The sequence below is a fragment of the Alosa alosa genome, chromosome 24 (genome assembly GCF_017589495.1).
Source record: "Alosa alosa isolate M-15738 ecotype Scorff River chromosome 24, AALO_Geno_1.1, whole genome shotgun sequence".
Taxonomy (NCBI): domain Eukaryota; kingdom Metazoa; phylum Chordata; class Actinopteri; order Clupeiformes; family Clupeidae; genus Alosa; species Alosa alosa.
This window is the reverse complement of record NC_063212.1, coordinates 7208562-7235674: the sequence shown is the minus strand read 5'-3', so window position 1 is coordinate 7235674 and position 27113 is coordinate 7208562. Positions and strand designations below refer to the sequence as shown.

At 46.5% G+C, this 27113-nt stretch overlaps 1 protein-coding gene across 2 annotated transcripts in view; it reads right to left on the bottom strand.

Annotated features, from left to right (window-relative positions):
- Positions 1 to 264: 264 nt before the first annotated feature.
- The window catches only part of ptch1 (patched 1), a 52386-nt gene continuing 25537 nt past the window's right edge, over positions 265 to 27113 (bottom strand). The window contains exons 12-26 of one of the 2 annotated variants that reach the window (XM_048236820.1): positions 25859 to 25984; positions 22349 to 22467; positions 21300 to 21972; positions 20481 to 20790; positions 18156 to 18298; positions 15169 to 15352; positions 13418 to 13698; positions 11589 to 11726; positions 11165 to 11307; positions 6208 to 6307; positions 5474 to 5722; positions 4901 to 5022; positions 4785 to 4856; positions 4343 to 4743; positions 265 to 3488 (exon numbers count right to left, since the gene is read on the bottom strand). In XM_048236820.1, coding sequence (XP_048092777.1) covers positions 4344 to 4743; positions 4785 to 4856; positions 4901 to 5022; positions 5474 to 5722; positions 6208 to 6307; positions 11165 to 11307; positions 11589 to 11726; positions 13418 to 13698; positions 15169 to 15352; positions 18156 to 18298; positions 20481 to 20790; positions 21300 to 21972; positions 22349 to 22467; positions 25859 to 25984 — 3060 coding nt within the window. In that variant the 3' untranslated portion in view covers positions 265 to 3488; position 4343. Of the gene's footprint in view, positions 3489 to 4342; positions 4744 to 4784; positions 4857 to 4900; positions 5023 to 5473; positions 5723 to 6207; positions 6308 to 6519; positions 6537 to 11164; positions 11308 to 11588; positions 11727 to 13417; positions 13699 to 15168; positions 15353 to 18155; positions 18299 to 20480; positions 20791 to 21299; positions 21973 to 22348; positions 22468 to 25858; positions 25985 to 27113 lie in introns of those variants that run through there. The other variant, XR_007192703.1, reaches the window with a different exon arrangement.

The following is a 27113-nucleotide window of genomic DNA, read 5'->3' as shown; positions in this document are numbered from 1 at the left end:
CAGATGTCAGCAAGTTGAAAATCTTGGGGGCAAGTCTACGTAGCCATGCCTTTGAGACGTGTGTTAATTCAAACTGTTTCCACTTGCTATTCATCTGTTTCAGCTTTACACTATAGATAAGGCCAAATCAAATACATCTTTTTCATGCACATGTATTAGGAATCATTTGCAGAACAACTATGCACATTTCAAAAAGTCAATCCAGACACGTGTAACTTTTTTTTCTTTAAATTTATTTATTAAAGTTATAGACAAAGAGACAAATAAGTTATAGTGTTCTTTTATTTGTTAGAATTCTATCAGTGTTTGAACATTATTATTTAGAGAGCTAGTACGATTTCTCTACTTTCATGGCTAGCCTTTCACAAACCAAAAAACCAGCTGCAAGAGCATCACACTCTCCTATAGTAATACTGTGGGGGACTTTAGTTTGTCTGAGAACAAGTTAGCAATGAAAGTGTGCCTGTACCTTAATGTATTTCTCTTGTTATGTTTCCACAAAATTGGTAGCATTACATATAAACTCTTTAAAAATATACTTTTGTCAAATAACTTGACAACTACTATGTACACTACAAAAATAAATTTTCATATAAATAAATTATATGGCATACATTTATCTTTGTAACCGAAACAACATACATCCACTCCGAGTGAGGAAAATGGCAGTCTGTAAAACCATTGATTATTTATCCTTTTTTTTTAAAAAAGTCCTCTAAGAGCTATGACAAATCGATGATGTAAAATGTTATATACTCTTTTTTCCTATTTAACATTAGTAAGCACTTTATACAGATCAAAATCCATTAATGTAAAAACAAAAACTGTAATAGTGTTTTTCAACATAAAAATCCCTGCATTTGTCACCAACTGGCATTTTGACCATAACTGAAAAAAACAACACAAAACAAAACAAAAAAGTATAATACAAAAATATAAATATTGCAAAACCAAATGTAAAAAAATAATAAAATATTTAAAAAATACAATAGTTGCCAGCCATGTTTTGTGTCTATTCTCTGCCAATGTTCCATCAGAAGAATAAGGAAAAGAAAGATATGTTTAAAAAAAAAAAAAAGATATGGTCACTGAAATGACTGACAAGACAAGAGAATGATACGAGGAATTTATATGCGCAACACAAGACGGAAGACCACTACAAATGGAACAGAGTTCTACATTTGTTTTACAAGAGGACAAATGGAGGGGAAGTGAAGGATGAAAGGATGACTGAGGCAAACTGGCAGAAAATGAACGACTAAAACCCTGACCCCACAAGCTTTTACAAACACCATTTGCCTCCGGATGGCGCAAGGGGAGGTGGTGGACTTCCAATTAGTGCCGTGTTCGTACGCGCTGGACGTTTTATGAGGTGAGGTCAAGTAAGACCGTGTGCTTAAACTGCGGGGCCAGTGGTTGGGGTTCTTGTCATTGAAGAGGTCAGAAAGGCCATTTAGTGCAGAACCTTTGCAATGCCAGTTGTGTAGCTTATAGACTCAAGACATACAGTGAGCTTATCGCAGATAGTTCGCTTTCACTTATTGCGTTCCTGGTTGATTATTACGGTAGGTACTGGTTTAGCTTAACACCTTCAAAATCTGAGTAATGACAAAAAAAAAGACGTGTATTGCACCGAGCATGTAGCTATACAATACTGGTCAATATTCCAAAACAGGAAATGTCAACATAGGTATGATGGCACAGAGTTACAGTTGTGTTGTCCTTCACCCTCCGCCACCTTTCATAGGTACGTACATGTGAAGCAAAGGTCAGCAAGGTCAACACTAAATGGCCTGATACAGTGAAACATGCCCCGATGAGCACATGGAGTCAGAGCGAAGTTCCGAGGGTTATGGCCTACTAACTACAGAGCTACTGTTGTCACGAAAGGCAAACGAAACCAAACTGAAACCAAAAAAGAAAACAATGAGCAAAGGAAAAAAAAAAAAAAACATGTTTCTATGTATGACTCATAATCATAATTTGCACGCATAGCGTGTTTCAAAGTTAAACAGTATTTTTTTTATACTACCACAGATTTGTGATAAAACATTTCAATAGACATGTCTGTGCACCTTCAAATGCACACACAGGCAATCACACAAAACAAACATAGTCATTCACACACACACACACACACACACACACACAGTGCAGGCCTTTTGAAGACTCCCTCTTGTTTACATGACCATACACTAGCACCATTATTATTCAACATAAGGCCATACAAATTTGAAGAATAGCTCAACAGAACTTGTCATAGTACCACCACTATAATAGAAAAAAAAATGATAATAAATCACTTGCTGAAATAGTAAATGCTTTTCTCAATTATATCTGCCATTTTTCCCTTGAGAATGTTCTCAGCTTGCAGTGCAGTCGGCTTCCTTTAGTCCCTACCAACAGCTAGTCACCAGGCAGCTGCAAGAATGATTGAGGACAGTATGGCTGCCTCCAGTCAAATGTTCTTGTTTCGTACAATATACGGCACTGTAAAATGGCCTACTAAGTCAGAGAAAAGGGCTGTTTCCTCATCCGCTGAGCTGATCCCACCTGTCACAGTATAAAGGATGTGGCTACGACTCATATATATCTAACTATCTGTATCTTGTACTGTGAGTGACTTTAGCACCTAGGAAGGTTATGGTCAGTCTGAGTCCCATTGAAAAGGTAAAAAACAGAGTGACCAGACTCACAATGGAAACAGAAACAGTACTGTATGTTTTGGAAGTGCCCTTGACAGACAGCTGCAGGGGACTGCCCATGCCGTCTTCTGAAAACAAGATGCCCATTAAGCTAAAGTTGAATTTTGCATGGCCAAATTTTCAAAAACTGATATTAGCTTACCGTCATTGCTAGCATATTTTTTTTTTTGTAAGACAAGATCGAGTAAAGAGCGACCTCAAGAAAGATACACTTATACAGGCTCCAAAGACACACACACACACACACACACACACACACACACACACACACACACACACACACACACACTTCTATATTACAAATGAAAATAATTGCATAGAATTATACATGTACATTATACAATGTTATTAAGCAGCAACTGTTTTCTGCTGAAGTTGTCCGTCTAGGGTGAAGCTTCCTCATGGCACAGACATGAGACGAGTGAACAGTAACGACAGGATCACACACACGGAAACGGCACCCCTGATGTCCCCTCAGACCGTTTCGAAAACTCAGAACGAGGTGTCAGAAAACACCCCACCGACACAAACAAATAAACAAACATTATAGCTACTTTTTTTTATATATTTACATATGTGTACACATTCTTTAAATACTTATAGAAATATCTAACGAAAAACAAAATAAAACAAAATAAAAAACATAATTGTACACTAGGTTATACAGTAACGGTGAAGCACCAATGAAGTGCTGCTGGTCCAAGTGTTCCCCTCCCCTGAAGACTGGCGCAGGAGCTGTGGGGTAGGTCCCATCTTTGGCCATTGTGCTTAGTCTTTCTAACCCTGCCAAGAACAAACAAACAAACAATGACACACTTCAGACGATGCACAGTAAAACACAAACCAGCATATGAAGCACTAAAAGCACGTCAAGATTAGAGCATGTCAAGAGTTAAAAAAAATAAATAAATAAAAAGGATTGATAAAGATTCTGCCATGTCTTTAAAAATGAACATGAACATGAACCCCGACTATATCGAGACGACATGATGGCTCTTGGCTGGGAGTGGTGGCAGGCTGGCGAGGTTTCAGAGCAGGGCTGATGAGTTCGCGTTGCACAAGTGTTGTAAAATCTAACTGTCATATGATGTCATGTCTCCTGTATGAACATAAACGCCGAACCACGCACTTGCTGGTACACCACAGCGTGCCTTCTAAAGCCTGTCAACGCCAGCGTGCATTCCAAATGCAAATTGCAATCTGCGTCTGGTTTCTGAGAGATCACAATCTGATGAAATGCACGCTGATGGCAGTGAAACATTTCATGTCTCACCAAAAAAATGAGAACAGCTATAAACACTGTATTTGGGTCAATGGGAACCAAGCATTACCGAATAAACACATATGACATAAATTGTCTGTTAAATTATGAACAGAGGACAATTTTTTGAAGAGGTCAACGTAACTTGAGGAAGGCAGCTTGTTGTTGACACTAAGTCACTTACTTCCTCAAACATTGGCAACCATTCAGCTTAACTTCTCTTTTCAGGCAATTTTTAATTTCCATGAGTTCTCTAGAATAAACGTAACTGAATGAGGGTGTAATTTCAATCTAACAGGCCATTTTTAACTGTCATGTAATTCAGCTTTGTTGGGAACCCCTCCCACAGCAGGACTGTGGTGTCTTCGCCTCTCACCTCAGCTGGAGGATTTCCGATGCCGACCACTGGGGGCGTCGTACTCCATGTCCTGAAGCTCCATGCCCTCCAGGTGGGACCTGCGGTGGCGGTAGGAGTCTCGTGAGGGCACGTGGGGGTCCTGGAAGGACGGGCTGCCGTGGCGGCTGCCGCTACCGCTGCTGCTGCTGCTGTCTGAGTACGCCTCCTGGAAGGGCTGGTGGGGGTAGCTGTCGCTCAGGGTGAAGGGTTGGGGGTAGCTTGGGCTGTGCACGGCCACGGTGACCGACGCCGAGGCCGTCACCGTGGTGATGGGCTGGCCGTAAGCGGGGTTGGAGGAGTGGGGGTGCGGATGGGAGTGGTGGGGGGGCGCCTGGTACTGGTGGTGCGCCCGCGATCGGTGGTGGTGCGGCTGCTGGCCCCTGCTGCCGTGGCCGGGGGGGGTCCGTCGCGAGGGAAGCGCCCCCCGGCACTGGGGTCAGTAGCGGTTTTGGCGGCCCGTGGCGTGGCGGGGGAGGGGCGGGGCGGGGCGGGCCTGGGGTGGGAGGGATCGTGGGGGCCTGGCGGCGATGCTGCTGCTGGTGGCCACTCTGCTCCCTCTTGGGCTCTCTGCTGCTGTAGCGACGGGCCAGCTGAGGCGGAGCGGCTTCCTGAGGAGGGGACGAGTGGATGTGAGGCGGCCGAGGGTCAGAGTGCACCGCCTGGGAGGATGGAAAGAATCAGGGTGAGAAACGGCATGAAGAGGTCTTTATAAAAGAGTGATTTCCCAGATAAAAGATAATAAAAGACGAAGACAAGTTGGACATGGTTTTGATCTAGTCTGTAGCCAAACAAACACAGCAAACAGTGAATAGATCATGAGAGGCTTTGCATGTCTTATGTGTTCTCAACAAACAAAGACAATACGTTATTTTTATCCCAATGGACAAATAGATCACAGTCATTCATGTGGCCTGTGTGAGAATAACAGGTTTTAAATCTTGGTATAGTTTGAAGGGATTAGTGCACCCTCTCAGTGTGTACAATTACTAGTATTTTAATATGATTTCACATCATGTTTTGAATGGAGGCAAGATAGGGCTATAAGTCCTCAGTTTGCAGCTTGCATCCTGCAAACGGACAACTTGTGACCCATTCCAGTGCTGGACTCACCGAGGCCACTGGGAAGGCAGGCAGGTCCACTTGGTGCGTGGGCTGCTTCCCCCTGCTGGCCCGGAGGTCGTACTGCTGCAGCTCCTGGCTGATGCCGGACACGGTGGTGTTGGAGCCGTACTCGGAGTCCGACGAGTCGGAGCCGGTGCCCGTGGTGGTGTGGCGCGGCCGCACGGAGAAGCGCACCACCTGTGGCGGGGGCTCTGGTGAGGGAGTGGGCAGCTGGCTACGGCCATCCACGGGGGAGACCTGAGACGTTAAAAAAACAACAAACAACACTGATTATGCCAAAGACCAAACACCCTGGTTACTGGCATCACATGCTGCTTTTAAGTAATAACAAACTAAGACAAACTAAGAATTAATGGTATTGTGCACATTAATCATGTATATTTATTTATACAGTAAAAAATTCTATTATGTAATGAATTATTATTATGAATAACCCTACATTCAGGAGATTAAAATAACATTTATGTTGTTTTAGGCTATATAGTTTTGTTTTTAAGAGAGAAAGAGCACAAATATCGTGTAAAGGCATGTAAATGATTTGACGTGTAGTGACACAGTCCAAGAGGGTCCTCTGGGAGGTGGAGGAAATGAAAGGAACAGTTTTCTGAGATCATGCCTCTGGCCTGCCGTGGTATGTGGACCAATTCCACATGGAACGACTTAAAGACTCACACACACACACACACACACACACACACACACACACTTGTGCGCACATTTACCTCTGGGTAGGGCCCGAAATAAGACAAGAGCACTGGAAGCAGCACCAACCCGTTGAGGACCCCCAACACCGTTAAGATGGCGAGCACAGCAAAGAAGTATCTGCAATAAGGAGATCAACAAAAGACATGTTACTAATACAGACAGACAGAGGGCAGGGCAGCTATCCAAATGAAACAAAGTAGACATGTCAACAACACACAAAAAAATAATAATAAAAACAAAAAACAGATTCACCAGGTCCACCAGACAGATTGACACAAGAGAATCTGAAAGAAACAGTTACCTTTAATCAGACTAAATTAAACAGTTACCTTTAATCAGACAAAATCTTCAAAGAAGATTAGATGTTTAAGCAGCAGGAAAAAAAAGAGGGAGAGAGGAAATATAATTAGTTGATTAATTCATAGGCAGAGAGAGGGGCAGGGGGGGGGGGGGGGTGGAAGGGCGTGAAATACAATCACACATGGGGGAAAAGAGGAATGTGGGGAGAGTGAAGAAGGCCAGCGAAGGCTGTGTGTGCAGTGGGGACAGGGACCTCCCTCCCTCTCTCCAAGAAAAGAGAGAGCGGGAGAGAGAGAGAAAAAGAGAGAAAAAAAAACGCAAATGAAGTGAAGGGTGAACTTAAACAATTTAGTCTGAGAGGTGGAGGAATGCCGTAGAATGGTCTCCTTCACTCTTCTCTGTCGTTTGTCTGGTCACTGTTCTCCTCTAATTCAGCCGCTCGTTTGCTCCTGCGGCTCCGTACCGACTCAATCTGCGGTGTGGCCAAGGCATCACTATTTTAATCTCGAGTCACATTTGATCGCTCTACGTGAAATAATTATGTTTTGTGTTTTGCTTTGATCCGAGGTGGGCCACTCTTATCTGCCAAGGCCAGAGTGACTGCGGGGGAAAAAAGAAGGAAGGGAAGAAAGAAAGGCAGAACGAAAGAAAAAGAAAGAAGGAAGGAAAAAACGACATCTGAAATCCACACTGAGGTGGGTATCGTCTGTCAGCAGTTCTGAGCAGCAGAAATATGCAATTAAAGACTTGATGAAAGGGCCGTTGGATGTGATTGCTTAACTAGGGAAAAGTGGATTAGGCTAAATAGCCCTGCTTTCACACAAATAGTTATTATCCACTGCACACCCCTGTCAAAATATGTGCTGCTGCTTCCAATTAATTAAAAAAAAAAATGAAAAGCACTTCACAAACCTAACACTTCTGAACAGTGGGGAAAAAAAAAAGATATGGTTCCGCCCCAACCACTGAAGCCAAAAATCTTGAAGCTCAAACAAAATCTTGCTTAATGGAAGTTGATATGTAAGGTTCAGCATCATATGAAATTTGTGGACTGATTTGTGGTTTGTTGTATGTCTCGTTTGATTACAAATGTGCTGGCGGCAGCTTGTGCCCAGTTGTGTTGAACGCATGAGACTCCCATTTTTCCTGTTAGTGTTGGAGGTGTTTCAGTAATTCCACATGGATGAAAGTTATCACAAAGGGAGACACGCCACACTAATGAATGGGACATGCCCCCATCCTCCCTTTCAAACACTGTTAAGGTTGGGTGGGTGAATGAGTGAGTGTGTGTGTGAGAGAGACAGTTTATGTGTGTGTGTGTGTGTGTGTGTGTGTGCGTTGATGGGGGGGGTAGGTTCCTGCCAGCTGGTATGTACCACAGCTGGGACTTAGACTTAACACACTGACACATTTATAACTGATCTTCTCGGGCGCTGGGCCCAGCCCGAGGAAGTGCAGGGGTGCTGGTTTTTACTGCTGGGGTCCACAGTGGAGGAGGAGCAGGAAAAGCCTGTCTCCCTTAGAGATGCAGCGGCCGCCTGCTAGTCACTGCTACGGCTCTGGAGGGAATCTTTCTCCTGCACACTCCCTGTTTGAGTATGTGTTTGAACACATCTAGTTCAATCGTCTGTCTTGTTAAATTTCTCACGTGTTTTTATTTTATTTTTGTAATTATGTGGATAGTAACTTTTATTAGTGTTCTTTTATGTTTCTGTAAGTGTTTCTTAGCTTGTACAGAAGCCGTTGTGGCTTTTGAACGGCGAGCTGGTGGACTGGGTACCTACGGTCTCAATTTCAAATGGGGGTTGACGGGCCCCTTTTGATCAGGCCCTACACTTCAGAGAGGAGTCGTCATGTTTATTCTTGCTGAGCTTTCCGAGACTTCAAAGCTCTGCGTCGTCGCCGTGTTTATTTCGATCGCGGCGGCACTTCAAAGTGGCGGGCGTCGGTTTCGTGCTTCGCGTTTAATTGAGAGCCTGGGAGGGTGACCACTTGAGTGCTGCCGCCGCGGCACCGGCCAAGTCTTTTTGGTTTTTTCCTCCGCCGAAGCAGACGCGAAGGAAGGCCAACCCAACCGACCAACCAACCGACCAACCAACCACCCAACCAGCCTGCCTGCCGAGCCCAACCCAGCCCTGCCTGGGAGAGGGCTACAGGCTGAAGCCCCTTATTTAGGCAGGCTCCAACCATAAGGAGGCGTGGGGAGGCCTCCATGTTTACACTGGAGCTGGAAGCCTGGGTTCAATCAAACCACCCATTAGATTTATCCTTTGAAATTGACTTACAGGCGAGAAGTGTGCGGTCGTGCTTCATAAACCCACCCCCACAAAAAAAAAAAAGAAAGAAAGGCCGCTAGAATTTCGTTGTGTAAATATGACTGGTCGCAATTGGTAAAAAGATTGTGACAAGTTTAAAGTAGACTGCCACATGACAGGCCGAAGTGAAGATGTCCTCCTAGTGTAGCACTAGGAGAGCTGATCTGCTATCAGGTCTCTCCTGTGTGGGTTCACTGTACATTATGGTCTGTGCTGTAAAACTGATTCCATAGCATTATGCCATCTGTAGGAGAGGCCCTCAGATTTACAGATGATTTACAGCTAACAGAGCTGGTCTTGGACACACACCCACAACACACACACACACACACACACACACACACACACACACACACACACACAATATATGTATATTGGTTGTCCAAGACGTGTTTTTAATGCCTAAAGTGAAAAGAAGGGGAAAAAATATCTTTCTTCACCAAGTACGTGCCCTGCAGAGAGAGCCGCTGGGATCTGTTTGGACTCCAAATATTCACAGGATCTGACAGAGCAAGCCAGGGGAGCACTTATTTCTGCAAGACCGCAAAAATACAATAAACGTTTTTTACCCTCAGCCTTCCAAGTACTCACAGAGCACCACAAATTTCAAAAAGATACAAGATGGTATGGCGAAATGAAAATGTTTATAATTGCATTACAGAGCGCGGTAAACTTCACCATAAATGTTGCCTGAGTTATCACTCAGCATTGTGCTTTAATTGCATGTGATTAAATTACACAGGGCTCCGTGTGTAACATTATCACGACATATGCAGATGCAGGAAATGGGCTCCCATAAAGTCAGATTGTTGTGGGGAGGCGCGTTTGACCTCCCTGACATCTGCTTCAAAGGGAATCGCACATATTTACTGATACTCAAGCTGGCACATACTGCAGGCTGTTTTCAGGAGGTGAGGAAAGACTCCACACTCCTCACCCTGTGTGTGTGTGTGTGTTTATTCATTCACACATTTGCAGGGTTGTGAAGAGATAGTCAACTTTGGACAGACTGCTTCTATGCACAAATTTCCCCAAACTACTGAGGAACTACAAATTTAAAGTGAGGAGCCAATTACTATAAAAAAGAAAGTTTAAATCAACAGTGACTTTAAGTGAAAGTAGCATGTTTACACAGCAGAAAAGAGGTTTTATGAGCACTGGCCTTCTCACTGTTGCTGAAATCTTAACGATAGTTATAGTTCCTGGTGTGAAACCATTTGAGAGCTCCTGAAACTATTCTGCAGGATGACATTGAGGTTTGATTTAAAGCAGAAGTGATGAGTTTTGGTCTAAAACTAGTGAGCTAACGGCAAAACACTAAAAACTGTACAGCTAGCCCTTATAAAAGTTTGCTAGCATGCTAAACCGGTGTATTTTGGAAATACAGTTAGCATTACCATGCTGTGAAAGTTATTCTTACAGGGTGGTCTAACAGAACTACAGAACTATACTACAGTGCATGGAAATGAATTTGATGATACCAAAACAAAAATATACCTTAAAAAGCGGCAAATTGTTGAATAAATTTGAGTTAAGCTTAAAGCAGAGGAAGCTTTGAGTTGGCCTTCCACCAATTGTACATGCACACACATGCACAGATACACAGATACACACACCACATACATGCACGCCACACACACACACACACACACACACACACACACACACAGACACAACACACACACATACCACAAAGAGTGAAAAAAAGGGAGAGCATTTGATCAAGAGGGGTTCAAGGGCTTTTGTGCGTGACTGGACTCTCAGGTAGATTCCTACGTGACATGGGGGCCTGACCACCAGCACTGCCCCAAACACCCCCCCCACTCCTCATTCTGCAAAGTCATCCACATCAAAGGGCCGCTATGCATACAAGTGCATTAGCGATATTAACGCTGCAGAAACCTCTCCTCCCTCCCACAGAGACGTATCTCTGGGATCATACTGACCCTTCGCCCAATGACAGATGGTATGTGCAATGGAACACTAAACAGCACTTAACAGCTGAACTGATACTGACTAAAGGAGATATATATGCACCGCGGCATCTCCCATGACTTAAGCTCATGGCCTTCACCACACCGCTCCCACAGGGCCTCTATGGATTAACATGAATACATTCACTTGTTCAAGGACTAATTCCTACACCTGAAATTACATTTCTCATCTATCCACGAGAGGTACTCACCACATGCTATAAGTGTTAGGCATAAACATTATGGGCCTCATTAAATGAAGTGGAATGGGAGGTCTGTTCTCTCTGCGCACCATTTCACACAGACAGAGGAGTCAGGTAAGTGCTGAAGTGGAGCCAAAGTACAAGAGGACCATCCAGAGGAGGCAGCGGAGGGTAATGGTGTACCTGACGATGAAGTCGAACTCGGAGCCGGCCAGCATGAGGACGCCCAGCAGAGTGGAGAAGGCGCCGTCCAGCACCGGGGCGAACATGTGCTCCAGGGCCAAGATGGCGCGTTTGTTGCGGTCACCAATGGCGGTGAGGAAAGCCTAGAGAGGAGATGAGAAGGAGAATGGTGAAGGCAACTGAGACGACGCTAAGACAAAGTAGATGAGTTCTGCTGTAATGAGTGTAAAAGTTAACAGTTAGATGTTTCCCAGAACAGACTGTTTTTACTTTCACTAAAGTCTGTATACTTTCAAGATGCCGCACTTAAAGTTAAGAGAAAAAGTGTGTGTGTGTGTGTGTGTGTGTGTGTGTGTGTGTGTGTGTGTGTGTGTGTGTGTGTGTGTGTGTGTGTGTGTGTGTGAAGCATTATGCCTCAACTCACCAGTGCTACGTGAACAGTGAACTCCACCCCGATGCCGACCGAGGCGATGAGGATCACTACAGGAACAGCACTGAGTTTGATGCCGATTAGACCCATCATTCCAAACAACTCCACTGTCATCAGCGCCAGAACCAACACCTACAGAGGAAAACAATACAGTCATATAAAATGTAAAATGACGAGACCATTTCTTTTTCAATCATTCTCGAGTTGCATGAGGAGTTGAAAAAGGCTGGAACAAATAGAATTATGCATCTTATGTGGTGGTGTTATTTTCATGAAAAGTGGCCAGACTATTTCAAGTGGCCAAGTGAAGTGTCCAGATATTTAGTGGAAGCGGTGCCCAGTGTTCTCTGACAGAGGACAAGCAGGGCCGGTGACTAATGCCATTATCAGCTGATTGGCCTCAGGTTTAAGGGGCCCTGGAGCCTCTGAAGAAGTGCAGTGGTGGTGGTGGTGGGGGTGGTGTGGGGGTGGTGAAGAACTTAGGGGATGAGGGAAGGTGACTTAAGCAAACTGCAGCAGAGGGGAGGGACGAGGTGGAACGCAAACAAATATGAGTTTGGAGGGTTGGTGGTCAGGTTTAGGGGGTCGGGATGGTTGGCGTTGGGATGGGGGTGTGGGGTCAAGATGGTTGGGCGTTGGGATGGGGGTGTGGGGTCGGGATGGTTGAGCGTTGGGATGGGGGTGTGGGGTCGAGATGGTTGGGCGTTGGGATGGGGGTGAGGGGTGGGTGGGGCTAAATGGTAAAAGCCAAAGTCCGGTAATAACTTTGTCTTTTATCTGTCTTGTAAAGCATGAGGACAGACTCAGAAATCCTGTTGGAGGGGTTTTAGAGCCACTGAAAATGGCTTAAACACTGCCCCGCAATAAAAAAGGGACAGGGGCTGGAAACCGTATGAGAGAGAGAGAGAGAGAGAGAGAGAGAGAGAGAGAGAGAGAGGGAAGCATCTGGGAAAGAAAAAAAATAGAGAGAAACCTATACAAAAACGAAAAGCCATATTTAAGGGCAACACTGGAGTTGTGGTTGCCTGGGTAACCTGCTTGTCTCCTCACATTCATTTCATTGAGATGTCTGAAAAAGTGCACCGTAGACTAAACAAACCTGCCCTGACAGTGTAGTATAAACACAACGAACAGGCCTATGCAAACACTGGTCCTGTTCTCCACTCTTAGCCTCTCTGCCTCTCATGACAACATATGTTACAATTTGGGCAGAGCAACAGAAAGACATGTTCTCACAGATACATACATTAACTTAATAATGTTATACAAGTCAAATTGGAGTCCGGTAAACAGTGATTTACTTTTCACATGATGAATTCATATAGCTTGAATAGAGCACTGTTTCAAAGGACTGACTTGAAATCTGGAAAACTAAAAGAAAAAATCTCAAACAGGCCGCTGGGGGACAGCTTGCAAAATGACCCTTCACTGAACGTTCCCTGTAGTGTATGCCCAAATACATTGGAATTGTATATTTCACAACAGAGACCACTAACTAACTCCTTCAGCTCATTACTTCCTCTACTCTTTAACATTATGTTTTCCACATCTCCCACAAAGTGGCTATTGTGCTTTTTCCCCGCCATGTGTTTTAGTTGTTTACTGTGTTTGTTTCTTTGACTGTGGGCCCCAGTCGGGTGTCTGGAGTGAGAGTGTTTAGACACTCATTACTCATGCTACTCTTTCATCTAACATTATCACGTCTAAACCCACAAAGTCACCATTTTGTTTTTAATTTCTCCCACACACACACGTTTTTTGTTTGTTTTGTTTTCACTTTTAAGCTTGATTGTGCATCCCCAAGTTGGGCAGCTTCCACTCACAATGATGCCGGCGGTCCAGGGGTTGAGGAGGAAGACGGCGCACACCAGAAAGGTGCAGGCCAGCACCACACTGATGGAGAGCAGCAGCCAGTGGCGCAGGCTGACGTACTGCTCCCAGAACAGGAACGGGTAGCCGTTGGGGTAGCTGGGGAGGCCCTGGCGGCTGTAGTTGCCGCAGATGGCCCGGACGCTCTCGATGGCTTCCACGAACTGCGCCGTCTCTCGGAGGCCGTTGAGGTAGAATGGGAACTGTGCGTATTCGATAGGTTCAGCGGCAGGAACTGAAGGAGGATGACAGAGAGAATTTAGTTAGAATAAACTAAAAAAGTTTAGAATTTTAGTCAGCATTTTTTACTTTCAATTTCTGTGAATGTAAAATTAACATAGCCATGAAGGCAAAGCAAAAGTGAGCATTCCATATAGTCCTTGTCAAACTACATGCAAAATGTCAGTGATTTCTCAGTGAAGCATAGTAAATTCCTGCCATTGAGGACTTGATGACTTTAATTGCAGTGTGTCAATGTCACCTCTAAACCTTCCCCTATGAATACCCTGAAACACATTTACCGCAAGCAGGGGAGTTGGATGAAGTCAAATACCATATTCGGAATCCCCAACATTTTCCCACTGCAACATCCAACCACTCCTACCTGACAAAAAGAATTAAGGCCTATCTTAAACCTGTATCTGATCCTTTCCTACCATGTTGACTTTTTCCCCTTCTCCCTTGTCTCAGCGGTATTCTACTTCTCTCTGGCGTCTCATGGAAACATCTCATTTTCAACCTGTAAACCCAACCTGGTTTGACCTTAGCACTCAAGCTTGGAAGGGGAAGTGGGTGTGTAGTATGTATGGGAGAAAGTGTGTGTGTATGTGTGTGTATGTGTGTGTGTGTGGGGGTCTGTTTCCGTGAAGGCACAAACCCTGCGTCTCTCTCCCACCTGACCAAGTCCGGTCCAGACATCACCACTTGCTTAACATGGTTTTACCCCCTACCGCCCCACCATTATAATCTCCGCTATAAATTTACATTAGGACGCTTGCTGGAGGGCTGCCAACGGGAGCACCAGGGGTCCGGCGCTCTCCGCTTGTTATCCAATCACGTTTCCCCAGGCAAAGCCCCCTTTTAACCGCAACTGAAATACCACCAACCAGCATGCGTGTCATAAACCTGCGAGCACTCGCGAAAATTAAACCCACACTGGGTCCTGTTTACATCGCCAGCTATTTCACTGTACTGGCCTCCACTCGGCACACACACACACACACACACACACACACGCACACACACTACAGTGTTACTCTGTCAAAAACTCTTATGCTCAGACATGTTATTGCCCTTAAAGACTTTTTAGTGCATTTAGAATGTATGACTAAAATGTGCTTTCAAATTTGAGCTTGATTTGAAAAATGTGGGATGAGACCCAGATGAAGTGTCAGGGCAAAAAAAATCTCAAAAAGAACTTATTTTCTGGTGATATTATATAATATATAACTATACATAAATATATATATATATATATATATATATATATATATATATATATAAAACGGTACACTATCATTGTATAATTGTTGCTATACTCCACATTGTCAAATCGCTCAAATTGTTTCAAATTCCCTAAAAAACATCGGTGAATGAGAATCTGGAACTACTTCATAGACATTCAGAGAACCAACCACAACAGGGTATTCAATCAGGCAGCGGTATATTTACATTTTTGAAACAAAAAAAGCAGAGGGGTCCTTACTGCTGAAGCAGTCGTCGGAGAGGGATTGGGTCCTGTCGTGGAACCACTCCGGCGGCTGGGGGCGGATGTTGGCCTGGGAGGCGGCGTAGGCCATGGGGTCGTTGGTGACCCAGGCCGACAGGTAGATGTAGAAGCAGCTGGGGTTGATGATGCCCTCTGCGTCCACGAGCCGCTGCCGGGTCAGCTGCGGGCAGAGAGGAGAGAAGCAGGTCAGGAGACAGAACGGACAGAGCGATGCCGAGAGTTCACTCTAGAAGCTAGAACTCCAGTTAGTGTCCAGTTAGAACTAATAATGTATGGAACAATGGGATGCAGAGTGGCTGTACAACAGATCAACAGATCAGGAATATACTCTATACCCCTTTCTCATGATTCTTTTCTTTCTTTGTGGATAATGGGGTACTTTAAGGAGAGCTGAGCAGAGGAAGAGAGAGAGAGAGAGAGAGAGAGAGAGAGAGAGAGAGAGACAGAGAGAGAGAGAGAGAGAGAGAGAGAAGATAGATAGATAGAGAGAGTTAGCAAGAGAGATAGGAGGAGATGAGAGAAGAAATAAAAACACAACCAAAAACCAACTCTGTCCTCCTTCATTTTCTGCAGTGAGATGTTAAAAACGCCAAGCGCCACTGCGCTAATCTCTCACTCCTGAAAACCTCCCTTTTCCTGGAGCTACCTCCTGAGAAGGTAAAACCATTACAGAACGGTGGTCTGCGCCATAAATCCACCCCCCTCTCCAAACGCTCAAAGTCAGGGGTGAATGAGCATGTGTGTGTGTGTGTGTGTGTGGGGTGGACGGGGGTTGCGTTGCGTTGCGTTGAAGGGAGGGGGTGTTGGGGAGAGAAAAATTGCTTGAGTTAGCGTAACAATAAAAAAATTGGCCGGAGTCCCTGGGTGCGTCTGTGTGCAGTTAACCTTGCTGTTAACACTGGGGGAAATGCCACCCAGCAAATGGAGTACAGCTATAAAAATAACACAACATCTGTAGAAATGGGCCTAACATTTGCTTCTCCTGACCCCTACGGATAGTCAGAATGCCCGGCGCCACCGCCAGCTCTTGCAAAATGACTTTACACATTTTTTGGCGAACGCACACACACCAGCATACAGTGCGTGGAAAAATACACACATACACACTCTTTGATTCTCTCTCAGACACATTATACACACAAACACACACACACACACCCACACCCACACATTCCAAGACATAGTATAACTATTCCTTTAAATTTGTCAAAGCTTTTAAAAAAGGCCAAGCTAGTTTAGCTGGAATGGACCACACACCCATACCAACCTTTAAAAAAAAAAGCTAGTAGTTGGGGTATGCTGAATGCACCTTTGGTAAAAGTGGTTTCTACTAGTTCCACCACTGCACTCACTCTTTCTATTTCTCTCTCTCACACACACACACACACACCTCTTTCACACACACACACACACACACACACACACACACACACACACACACACACACACACACACACACACACACACACACACAACGTGTTGCTCCAGTAAGGTGGGACCATGTGATGAAGCTTCCCTCAGTCCATTCAAAAAGGGAACATGGCAGCCGAGTAGAGAAAATAAAAAAAAAAACAGGGGGAAGGGGGAGAAAGAGAGGGCAAGAGAGAGTGAGAGAGTGGGGGAGAGAGAGATAGAGAGAGAGAGAGAGAAGGGGGCGGACTTGGATTCCAAAGATCTGGATTGAATTAAGCAGCAGGATACGCAACAACTGTATGTCTTCAAGCTGTCACGGGAGGCACAGAGTGCGTGGCTGGCGGCCGGGCGGCCTCGCCGCGCTACGCTTTCCTCACACGGACAGGAAATGACGTCAGCCGGCCGCACACAAACACCGGTGACGTGTCCAACCCACCCCCCACACACACACATAAACCCCCCCACACTCCTCTTCATTCTTTCCCACTCTATCAAACACTTTTCAACATGTTACTAACCAAGAGCAGAACGGGAAACAGATTTGGGTCCTGGCGTGTTTCGCCAAAACGTGTGCCTCCTGTTTTTTTGGCTTGCTGTTCAAGTGCATTTTGACAAGTGAACCTTAAAAGTTCAGACACAGAGCACTGACTGCAAGGCATCGCATAGGGGCCCTACTCACCCACTACACACATTAGGCCTTGCAAGTGCTTAAGACAAAACAGACAGCAATAAACGCAGATGTCCGTGATGTGTTCAAATCTAAGACATTCTTCCAGAAGCGTCAGCTCACAAGCAGTCTCCGTGCTGTACTGTACTGTGCTGCTGATCTCCAGTCAGGGGTGTTTTTTTTGTAATTCCTTGTGGCATACGAATGGGACAAATGGTTTAAATGAAGAGTTAATTGCTTTTTCAGAGGTGGGTTGTAGCCCCTGTAAGGGCTTTAAATTCCTGGGCTTGGTAAAGCTATCAGGAGGGAGGACTGGGGAAAAAGGGAGGAGGATTGGGGGTGCATTTATATGGCAGGTGTGGTTCCCATGCTGGGCCGCAACCCTCCTTCAAAAAACACAGTGTCATCTTAGGTTGGTGGACTTACCTATAGGTTTTTCACATAGTCTACAAGTGAACACATAGGCTACGAGTGAACACATAGTCTATGAGTAAACACATAGGCTATGAAGTGAGTGGCAACTGAGAGTAGTAGACACCACACAACCTGATCTGGCCCAAAGCGGTTGTATGTATCCATGTTTTCAACTAGACTCCTCAAATGCACTTTAAGCAGTTCCCTCAAATGCACTTTAAGCAGTTCCCTATAGTTTACTACAACAACAAAAGAATTACTGTACTTCATCAAGCAAAAAGGTTCCCACAAGACTGAGGTATCTAGTGGTTCTAGCTGCCAGCCTTTCTCCTATGACTATAGAGAACAGAGAAGCCTACAGCAAGGTCTAGTTCCCCAAGAACAAAAATGTAAAATGTGAAAAATGTGTAAAAAGTGCTTCGGAGGATTCTAGAAGACTTGTCTTCATGAGCTGATGAGCTTCTCTTACCTGGTTGTGGTTGATGGGTTTGTCTCTCCTTCCAGTCTGGATCAGCAGTTTGTAGGCCAAGATGCCGTCATCGGTGCCGTTCCTGAAGTCGGCGCGCGTGATCCGGCCTGTCTCCCAGTCACGGTCGAACGCTTGCTGTAGACCTGCGGGACAGAAACGGCAAGCACTGACACATGCGACACAGCAAGTTTCAAATTCAAACCACACAGCTCGCACTCCGCTGGAGTCTGTTTTCATTATTCACGCTTCAAAGCCAAGATGCTCCCGAGAAAACTCTCGAAAAATCATCTCATCGTCATTCAAGACACAATGGGCCATAAAATAACGCTGCAAACGCGCCAAAATCCAACAATGTTAAACAACAACAATAGTTACAGTGACAAGTGAATTTATTTGAAATCTCAAATTATCTGATCCGCCCTGTCAGTTTTTAAGGCCATAAACTCCCAGAGTTGCTACATTTCTAAATTCTGCTGACGTTCGCTCAGAGGCTGGGTGGGTAGGTACTGGGTGGGGAACCGTGCTGATACTATACAGTCTACTACTTCTGAGCTTCCCCTCCTCCTCCTCCTCCTCTCCTCTCCTGTTTCTTCACTCCCTCCCTCACTCCCCTCTTTACTCCCTTGATTGCCAGTGGCCAATTTCTGGGACACATTGTTTCTGGTCCTGCTTTCATCTCCCTGTCTGCGTCCAATTTGTCGAGCCGTTTCAAAGCGTAGTATTAAAGACGGCTCCCCACCCCTCCCTCTCTGGCATCCACTGTAAAACACACACTGACACAGACAGATGCACACACACACACACACACACACAATAACACACATCTCAATTGCGCACACACGCAGATGGGAGGATAAACATACTTCACACACCGTTAAATATAGTCATATGTTGAACGAAAAGGCCCCAAATAAAAAGCATCTGATTGGCATTTAAAGATTCTTCTTTGTCTTATGCGACCTGTGCGACACTGAGACGGTTTTGGGGGCAGTGACAAGTGAACTTTCCCACCCTGCCATTAGTGCAGAGAGACCTATTCAGGAGAGGGCTTACTCAATCTTTGGGTCTGATCTGCCCGGGATTAGCAAAGGTATCTCATAATCCAGAGAGAGAGAGAGAGAGAGGTAGAGAGAGAGAGAGACTTTGACTTTTAAGGTTCCTTTATTGACAGTCAAAAAGGAAACCAGGTAACATTAAATCCACCCCCACCCCACCCTAACTAGGAAACCCAAAAAAAATACAGAGAGAGAGAGAGAGAGAGAGAGAGAGTGCACCCTCACACACCCATCCATAAGCACGCTCTGTCTCAGTGCACCAGCCTGTGAGAGCAAGGCCCGTGCTCTCCTGCTCCACCTTTTAGCACTGTCACTTCTACACCTCCACAGCCCTGCGCTCCACACAGCTGCACCTTGATCAGCCCCCTAACCCAGCGACATCCAGCCACATCTCACCACCTGTGAGGCTCCAGTTTGAGGACACACACGTAAGGTGAACTCTCCTCGTCTTTCGGCAGCGAGACCTACAGGTCACTGAGACATCTGGGACGGGGCTATTCGCTCCTCAGCTGTGTTGTGCGTCTGACATAACAACAACAAACCCAGACGCACGGTGGACCTCCCAACCTCCCCGCGTGACTTATTGTAATGCGATTTTATTGAAGGACGCAGCTGCACAAGTAGTGAAGGGACCTGCGCTGGGCTTTGCTGGGCTGCTGCACGTAATAACAAAGGAACAGACGACACCAGGACATGTGCTGGACAGAAGTGGACATCGACCAGAAAACTGAGGTCACTTTCAGCATTAAAACAACATCGCTGTGACCCAACATGGGAAATTCATGAGTGCGTTTGAAATAATGTTTTGCGAGCTGAGCAGAGGCTTTCTTTGAATGTTTATGTGAACTGGGGTGTAGGTTCTCATGGTACTTTCCACCACCAGACAAAAGAACTACACCCACATTCTCTATGGGTCATCAATCAGGGACATCTTTATCATGTAATAACATAATATTCCCTAGAGATGGGAATACAAAAAACTATCAAAGTATAAAAAGTGTGTGTTAGTCAGAAGTGTGTGTTAGTCAGACTGTATGAAGATTTATTATAGTCATGATTTTTCAAGAAGCTCCCGAGATGATAGCTAAAAGAATATGTCAGAAACATCAGAAGTGTGTTTGTGTGTGTGTGTGATATACAGTATAAGATTGTTTCAGATAACTCATTAATGAATGGCTCAACTAATATCGGACCACTGTCCCAAAAGCCTTATTATAGTGAGGTCTCACTATCATTGTACACACTCTCCAACACCAGCACTGTCTCTCACCTTGCAGCCAGTCGCGGAACAGGTGCAGCCACATGCGTGGCAGCTGGCCATCGTCCTCGCGCAGCACGTACTTGACCGACTCGAAGCGGCTGTGCAGGTCATACAGGAGCCCCTGCACGCGCGGGTAGTCGGCCCGCTGCGTCACCACGTACATGTTGTAGAAGGAGAAGTACTTGAACTGGGCGCCCAGGAAGTCGTACTCGCTGGTCTCGCGCGGCACGATGTCGGTGAGCTCCAGGCCGTCGCGGACGCATGTGGTGCCGTACAGGCTCACGCCCAACAGGCCCAGGAACAGAATGATCACCACCACCTGCACAGGTAGGCCAAGGCACAACGATCAAGTCAAGGCCAGAATCTCATCCATGGAGCGGGAAAACGTGATGCTTTTTTGGCATGTATATTAAAAGTCAGGGATATTCGGCTTTCGGGTGAAATTTCAGGATGAACCTAAAATCCACTATAACCTTTACAGGTGAACTTAATGTGACCTTCTCTAAACTTTTGAATGTGCATGTCCAACAGTTCAGTGTTTCAGTACTTTGTGTACTGAAACATTAAATTTCACCCGAAAGCCAGATATCCCCAACTTTTTTGGAGTAGTTGGTCATATGGTCCTGTTTAGAAATCTTTAATTATTCATGTTTCCTAAATGTTCTTATGTACACCTAATGTTACTGAAGTAGAAGTGAGCATCGGTAGTAAAGTATCAGTTTACCAGATATTTATTTTGCCCTTTCTTCTCAGCTACATAGAAAGATGTGACATTGTGATTGAAACTCGGAGGGAGTGTGTGAAACAGTGTGTGTTTGTGTCGCTTACCTTCGTGGTGGGCTGCAGCAGGAAGGGGGCGTAGTGTCTCTCGGCGAACGAGGCGAAGCTCCACCGCCAGCAGGGCGGCTCGGGGCAGGAGTGGTGCACGTGGCCCCGGCTGCCGCCCGCCAGCTCGGATAAGTTGGACAGCAGGTCCCGCGTGGAGCTGGCGCTCGCTGGGGTCTGGCAGGGTGAGGAGGAGGAAGGGAAGGCGGGATCGGCGGGCGCCCCCGCATACGAGGTGGACAGGGGCGCGCCGCTGGGCGCGGTGGGGGCGTTGGTGCCGATGCCGCTGCTGCTGGCCGCCCGGTTGGCAGCGCTGCTGTTGTTGTAGTTGTGATGGGCGCCGGTGTTGTTGTTGTTGTTGTTGTTGACGTTAGTGGCGGGTGCGGGCGCGGGGGCTGGCGCCGGGGCGAAAGGCTGCACGTGGATCTGCGAGTGCGGCTCGGCCGTGGTGTAGTAGGCCTGCGTGCGCGGGTCGTACTCGGTGCGCAGCTGCACGGTGGAGCGCATGGTGATCTGCGTCTGCTGCGCGAAGCTGTGGCTGCTGTAGGATGGCGGCGGGCTGCTGTAGGACGGCGGCGGGCTGCCGAAGGAGGGTGGCGGCGGGCTGTAGCGACTGCCGTCCGAGCCATCCACGTAGGCCTGCGGCTCGATCTGGATCACCCGGTTGGCACATGGGCTGTGAGGAGAGAAGAGGGAAGAAACGATCTTCATGATCTCTTTATGATACACATAAGTCATCTATATACAAAGTACAAACGGATACTACTTGAACAATACCAACAATAACACTAAAATTAAGTTCTACTGTTCTACTATATTCTTATATAATTGTAGGATCCATTTATAGTCACCTTTTCCATTTTTGTGTTTATAGGTTTTATTTATTTTAGCCACTTGGGGGTGTAATTCACTGGGTGTTACATGGGTTCACAGGTGTATATGAACAAGGACACATGGTTCTTACTGTAACTGTAGCCAAACAGGCTCTTCATGCCGTGTGCTCATGATGATTAGAGGCGTGTGTGTTGGAGTGAGAGGGGAGGTGCCTGTACCTGACGAAGCAGCAGAAGATGTCGAAGCGGCGGTCCTCTCGGCGGTACAGGTCCATGCTGAGGATGGCGGGGAAGATCAGTAGCACCATGGCGAAGTTAAACACCACCACCACTGCCGCCTGCGTTACAAAGAAACAACAGTGTTTTTGGTTTAGAGACCTGGCGATTTTACAAAGCTTTCTGCACAGAAATGACTATTCACGTATTAACACTGCTAGATCATGCAAGGAGCAATTCATAGAGGCAGCAGTTGTAAACTTCAAAGTGTAGTCAATTATAAGATCATTTCACAGTTCTCACTAACCTTAAAATGCATACCAATGCTTATTTGTATTAGTAGTAGTACAATGAGTGCTTTATAAGTACTCAAAAACGTAATAAACAAGGTTTTCATCCAGTGTTCGCAGTCCAATATTATTCTAACAGGGAGGGAAGGCAAAGACCCCTTCACACATGTCATGGATGGACATGCAGATCTTTGGGCATTTTCGGCAAAGGCAATCTGTCAAGAGCGGCTAAAAACCGACGACTGGGGACGAGTGAGATGGAGCATCGTAACAATCACTCACTCCACTCAGTCTTTATCGGCTCTGCCACGGCGGCGCAGACAGAATGAAAAGAAGCGCTGAGAGGAAAAGAAGGGGGACTGCAGCACGCAGCTAAGCCAGCAGTTGGCAGAGAGGACGCAAGCGTGTGAGCACGAGGGTGTGTGTCTGTGTGTCTGTGTGTGTGTGTGTGTGTGTGTGTGTGTGTGTGTGTGTGTGCATGAGTGTGCGTGTGTATGCGCGTCAGTGTGTGTGTGTGTGTGTGTGTGACTGTGCGTGTCTCTGTGTGTGTGTGTGTGTGTGTGTGTGTTTGTGTGCGTGTGTGTGTCTGTCAGTGTTTGGGAGGAATAGGAGCCGGGTGAAGGACAGGGGGAGGAGGCTGAGGCCCTGCCTGCCTGCCTGCCTGCCTGCCTGCCTGGGAGTGGAGCTACTGCCAGACCACCCAACGAGCCACGCAGCCCTGTGGGGCCTGGAGGTGTGAAGCAGGAATCAGGGCTCGTCAGACGACTACGCCCAAACTTGCATGCACATACGCACGCGACACACACACACACACACACACACACACACCTGTGGTTTTGCGTTTAACAGCTTCCAGGAAGAGGCAGCGTTTTGTTGTTGTCATTCCTCCCTCTTTCTTTCCCTTCTTATCCTCTATCTCTCCATCTGTCTGTCTGTCTATATCTATTTGTCTTCAGAGTCATCACTCTTTAGCCAGAAAGTCACTTCCTCAGAACCCTTTTTTTTTTTCAGGGAACTTCATCTATTAAACATCATGCTGTCAAATATGACAGTGGTTTAAACAGTGAAGTTCTAGATTCTAGAAGAATCTCCAAACCCTGGGGGAGTGAGGCACTCTGTGGTCGGTAAATGCCAGGACTGTGAAGAAACCCACACATATATAAAACATGTGGATCTCATGCCGAGGATCCAGAGGGACAGAAATCCGATCCAGTGCTCTGGGAGTAAACAGAATTCCCGGCGCTCCGGTCATCTGTCCACACTTGTTATTCCTGCACCTCTTCACCGAGGGCTGTGGGATGAGTAACTGGCTGACTAACATCTTGCCTGTGTGGTCTTTCCCACCTCGGGCTCTGTGTGTGTTATTGCGGCCACACACACACACACACACACACACACACACACACACACTCGGCACCCACAAATGTGTGAGGACAAACCTCCCACACAGGCTTCTCAGAGCCAAATCACTACTTCAGCAGTCCCATTGTGAAATAGCCACAGCCATTCAGACGGGAGTGCACCAGGCGTTCTCCCTCCCCCTGAGTAACAGAGCTCAGGGTGATAGCCCGGCTAGGTTAGCTGAAACGTCATTTGACCTTAACACTGATGGCCACAGAGCGTGCCGGTCTTGATTTGAGACTGTGGAGCTTTTTAGGAAAGGGTGGGGGAAGGAAAGGGTGGGGGGGGTCGTGGTGGAGGGGGGGTGGCGAGATTTGGGGCTCTCCGCAGCTGTGCGGCTTTTGCAAGGGCGCTGGTGAGTTCACCTCACCGCAAGTTCAGAGGTCGCGTAGAATGAGAAAGTATGTGGGGGTGGGGGGGGGGCTGGGGGTGGAGGAGTGGGAGGCGGACCTATAAGTCATGCTAACTCCACGGTCCAACGAGACAAAGCTTTTGGTCAACACCTCCCACCACGGACACATTTTAATGGGCTGATAGAGACACCTTCACACAGCCATTAGTGTTGGAACAAATCTCTACAGCCACAGACGACTGGACACACTTCACAGATCCTCACAGGCAAACATTACAAAAACTATTGAAGCTCCACACAAGTTAGGCTTTATTATAGTGTCTTGAGATACCATCTGCCAGATACAAGACTAAATCTGAGAATTGAAATAATTTGAATATGCAACATTGTTGGAACCATGCCATGGTTGATAGATTAAAGTTCTTTGCTCAATCTTATTTTTTTTTTTTTTGAATTTTAATCCAAGTAAATTTCTTTGTGGGTCAATAACGATAACAACCAAACATCTAGGAGACATCTGGATGTGTGTGCACAGATGGAGACCTATTTCAGAAAACCAGCTTTGGAGTATTGCATTTCAAAGGGGCAACGGGCACAGACAATACACTCACACAGCCACGCTTTCACTCATTCACTCCAGTGCAAGCAGAGGGCCAGCCCGTTAGACCCACGCTCTCATTGCCCCTAATCCATCTCCGTACTCACGCTTGCGAGGGCAGACCCCGAGGTGTTCGTGGATCTGCTCAGAGCAAAAGGCCACCTTTAGCCTCCTTTACCGGCATCTGGCTGGAGGGGGCCCGTACCAGTGGTCATTACTTTACTGCCACCCTCACTAAATCAGGCCCTGGCATTTAACCTGCGTGAACTCAATTAAAAGGCCGGTTCCACTTCGGAACAGAACCGACAGAAAGGAGAGAAAAAACAGAAAGGAAAGAAAAAAAAAAACAAAGAAAAACATGCCAGGTTGCTCTTTTGCCCAATGTGGTCATTCATAAATTAAGGACAGATGCGAGTCACGCTAGGACCTCGCACTGCTTAACAACCTCCCACGCAGATGCCACAATCACTCCCCTGCCCTCCTCTCCTCTGACCCCCATCCACCCTCCCCAACCAACCGGCCACCACCACCACCAGCACCACGACCTCCAGCTCTCTAACCACCCCCCCCTCCCCCCCCTTGTCATAGATACCCCTGCCGAGAGAGCCTCAATCTGGAGGGACACGAGCAGGGCAGGCTGCTAGTCAGGCCATCGGGGCGGGCAGGGGACGGGAAGGGAAGGGAAGTCTCTTGTTCACTCTCTCTCTCTCTCTTCATCTCTCTCTTCATCTCTGTAGCACTTTCTACAAATCTCACAAACTTATCACATCCTGTACATGTTTGACTGTTATGAAATGACACATTGGCTGCAAGGGACCACATAAGTTTAATACACACAAACACACACACACTGAAAACCTGAAAACACTGACCTGTAGCGAGAAGGCGCGGAGAGCTGGGATGGGGATGAGTGCCGCCATGAAGAAGGCGGTGACATTGCTGATGGAGGTGAGAGCCACGCTGGCACCTGTCCTCTTCAGGCACTCGCCAGTGCGGTCCTGCCACAGAGCACACACACGCAGAGTCACATGATATGTATGGCACGCGCACACACACACACACACACACACGCGCACACACACACACACACACACACACACACACACACACACACACACACACACAGGTCCAAAATACAGAATATTTCCATTACATTACATATATTCTTATTCTTATCATTGATGAGGTAGACAGTAGCTCTCTTCTGGACCGGCTACTGATTGTCTAAAAGTCTGTCAACTCCATATAGGCCAATGGGATGAGACACACACACGCGCTCTCACACACACACACACACACACACACACACACACACACACACACACACACACACACATCTGTGGTCCTTGTTGAGTTTTGCTAAGTTCTTTAGTGGATTCATGGCGTCCCTGCATGAACCCTTGACACAGTGGTCAACAGACTCAGCACCTATCTCCTGACCAAGCTGTTCCGTTTGTACATATCGGGTGCAGGGCCTCTGTGACCTTCACGCCAACATTCACAAGGTCACCTGCCACTCCAGCAGGTGTCTAAACAATGCGGTCGGTGTGGCGAGATGAACGGCAGCCACCAACGTCAACATCTCCCAAAGCGCGGCGTGCAAACGAAGGCGGGGAACAAGGACGGAGCAGGCCGCTATTTGCCGTCGTCAGCATGAGCGGCCAAGGGAGAAAACAGCGACTTCACACAGTCAGCAAACAGGATCGCCACAGACGCGAATGGCTTTGGCCAAAGCACACACGCTCTGAAATGCGCACTTCTTTCCAAAATGGTAAAGTGTGCGTTACGCTGTTTTGGGCCAGAATATTATGTTACAAAACACTGTGATGATTTAGGAGGCGAAAGCGGAAAGAAATTGGGATATTGTTTGAGCTTTCTTGATGAAGCCAACGTTGCCTTCTTAACATGCAAGTATTCTGTTTGCTGTAACATGAAAGCTCTGATGTACCTTGCATATGTGTGTGTGTGTGTGTGTGTGTGTGTGTGTGTGTGTGTGTGTGTGTGTGTGTATTCTGTTTGACTTGGAACAAGCCAAGACCAGGATTGCTATAAGGTGGAGCTACACCACCAGACTCCACACAACAGTGATAAATGCCATAAGGATGTAGCCAAACAACACCCACACAG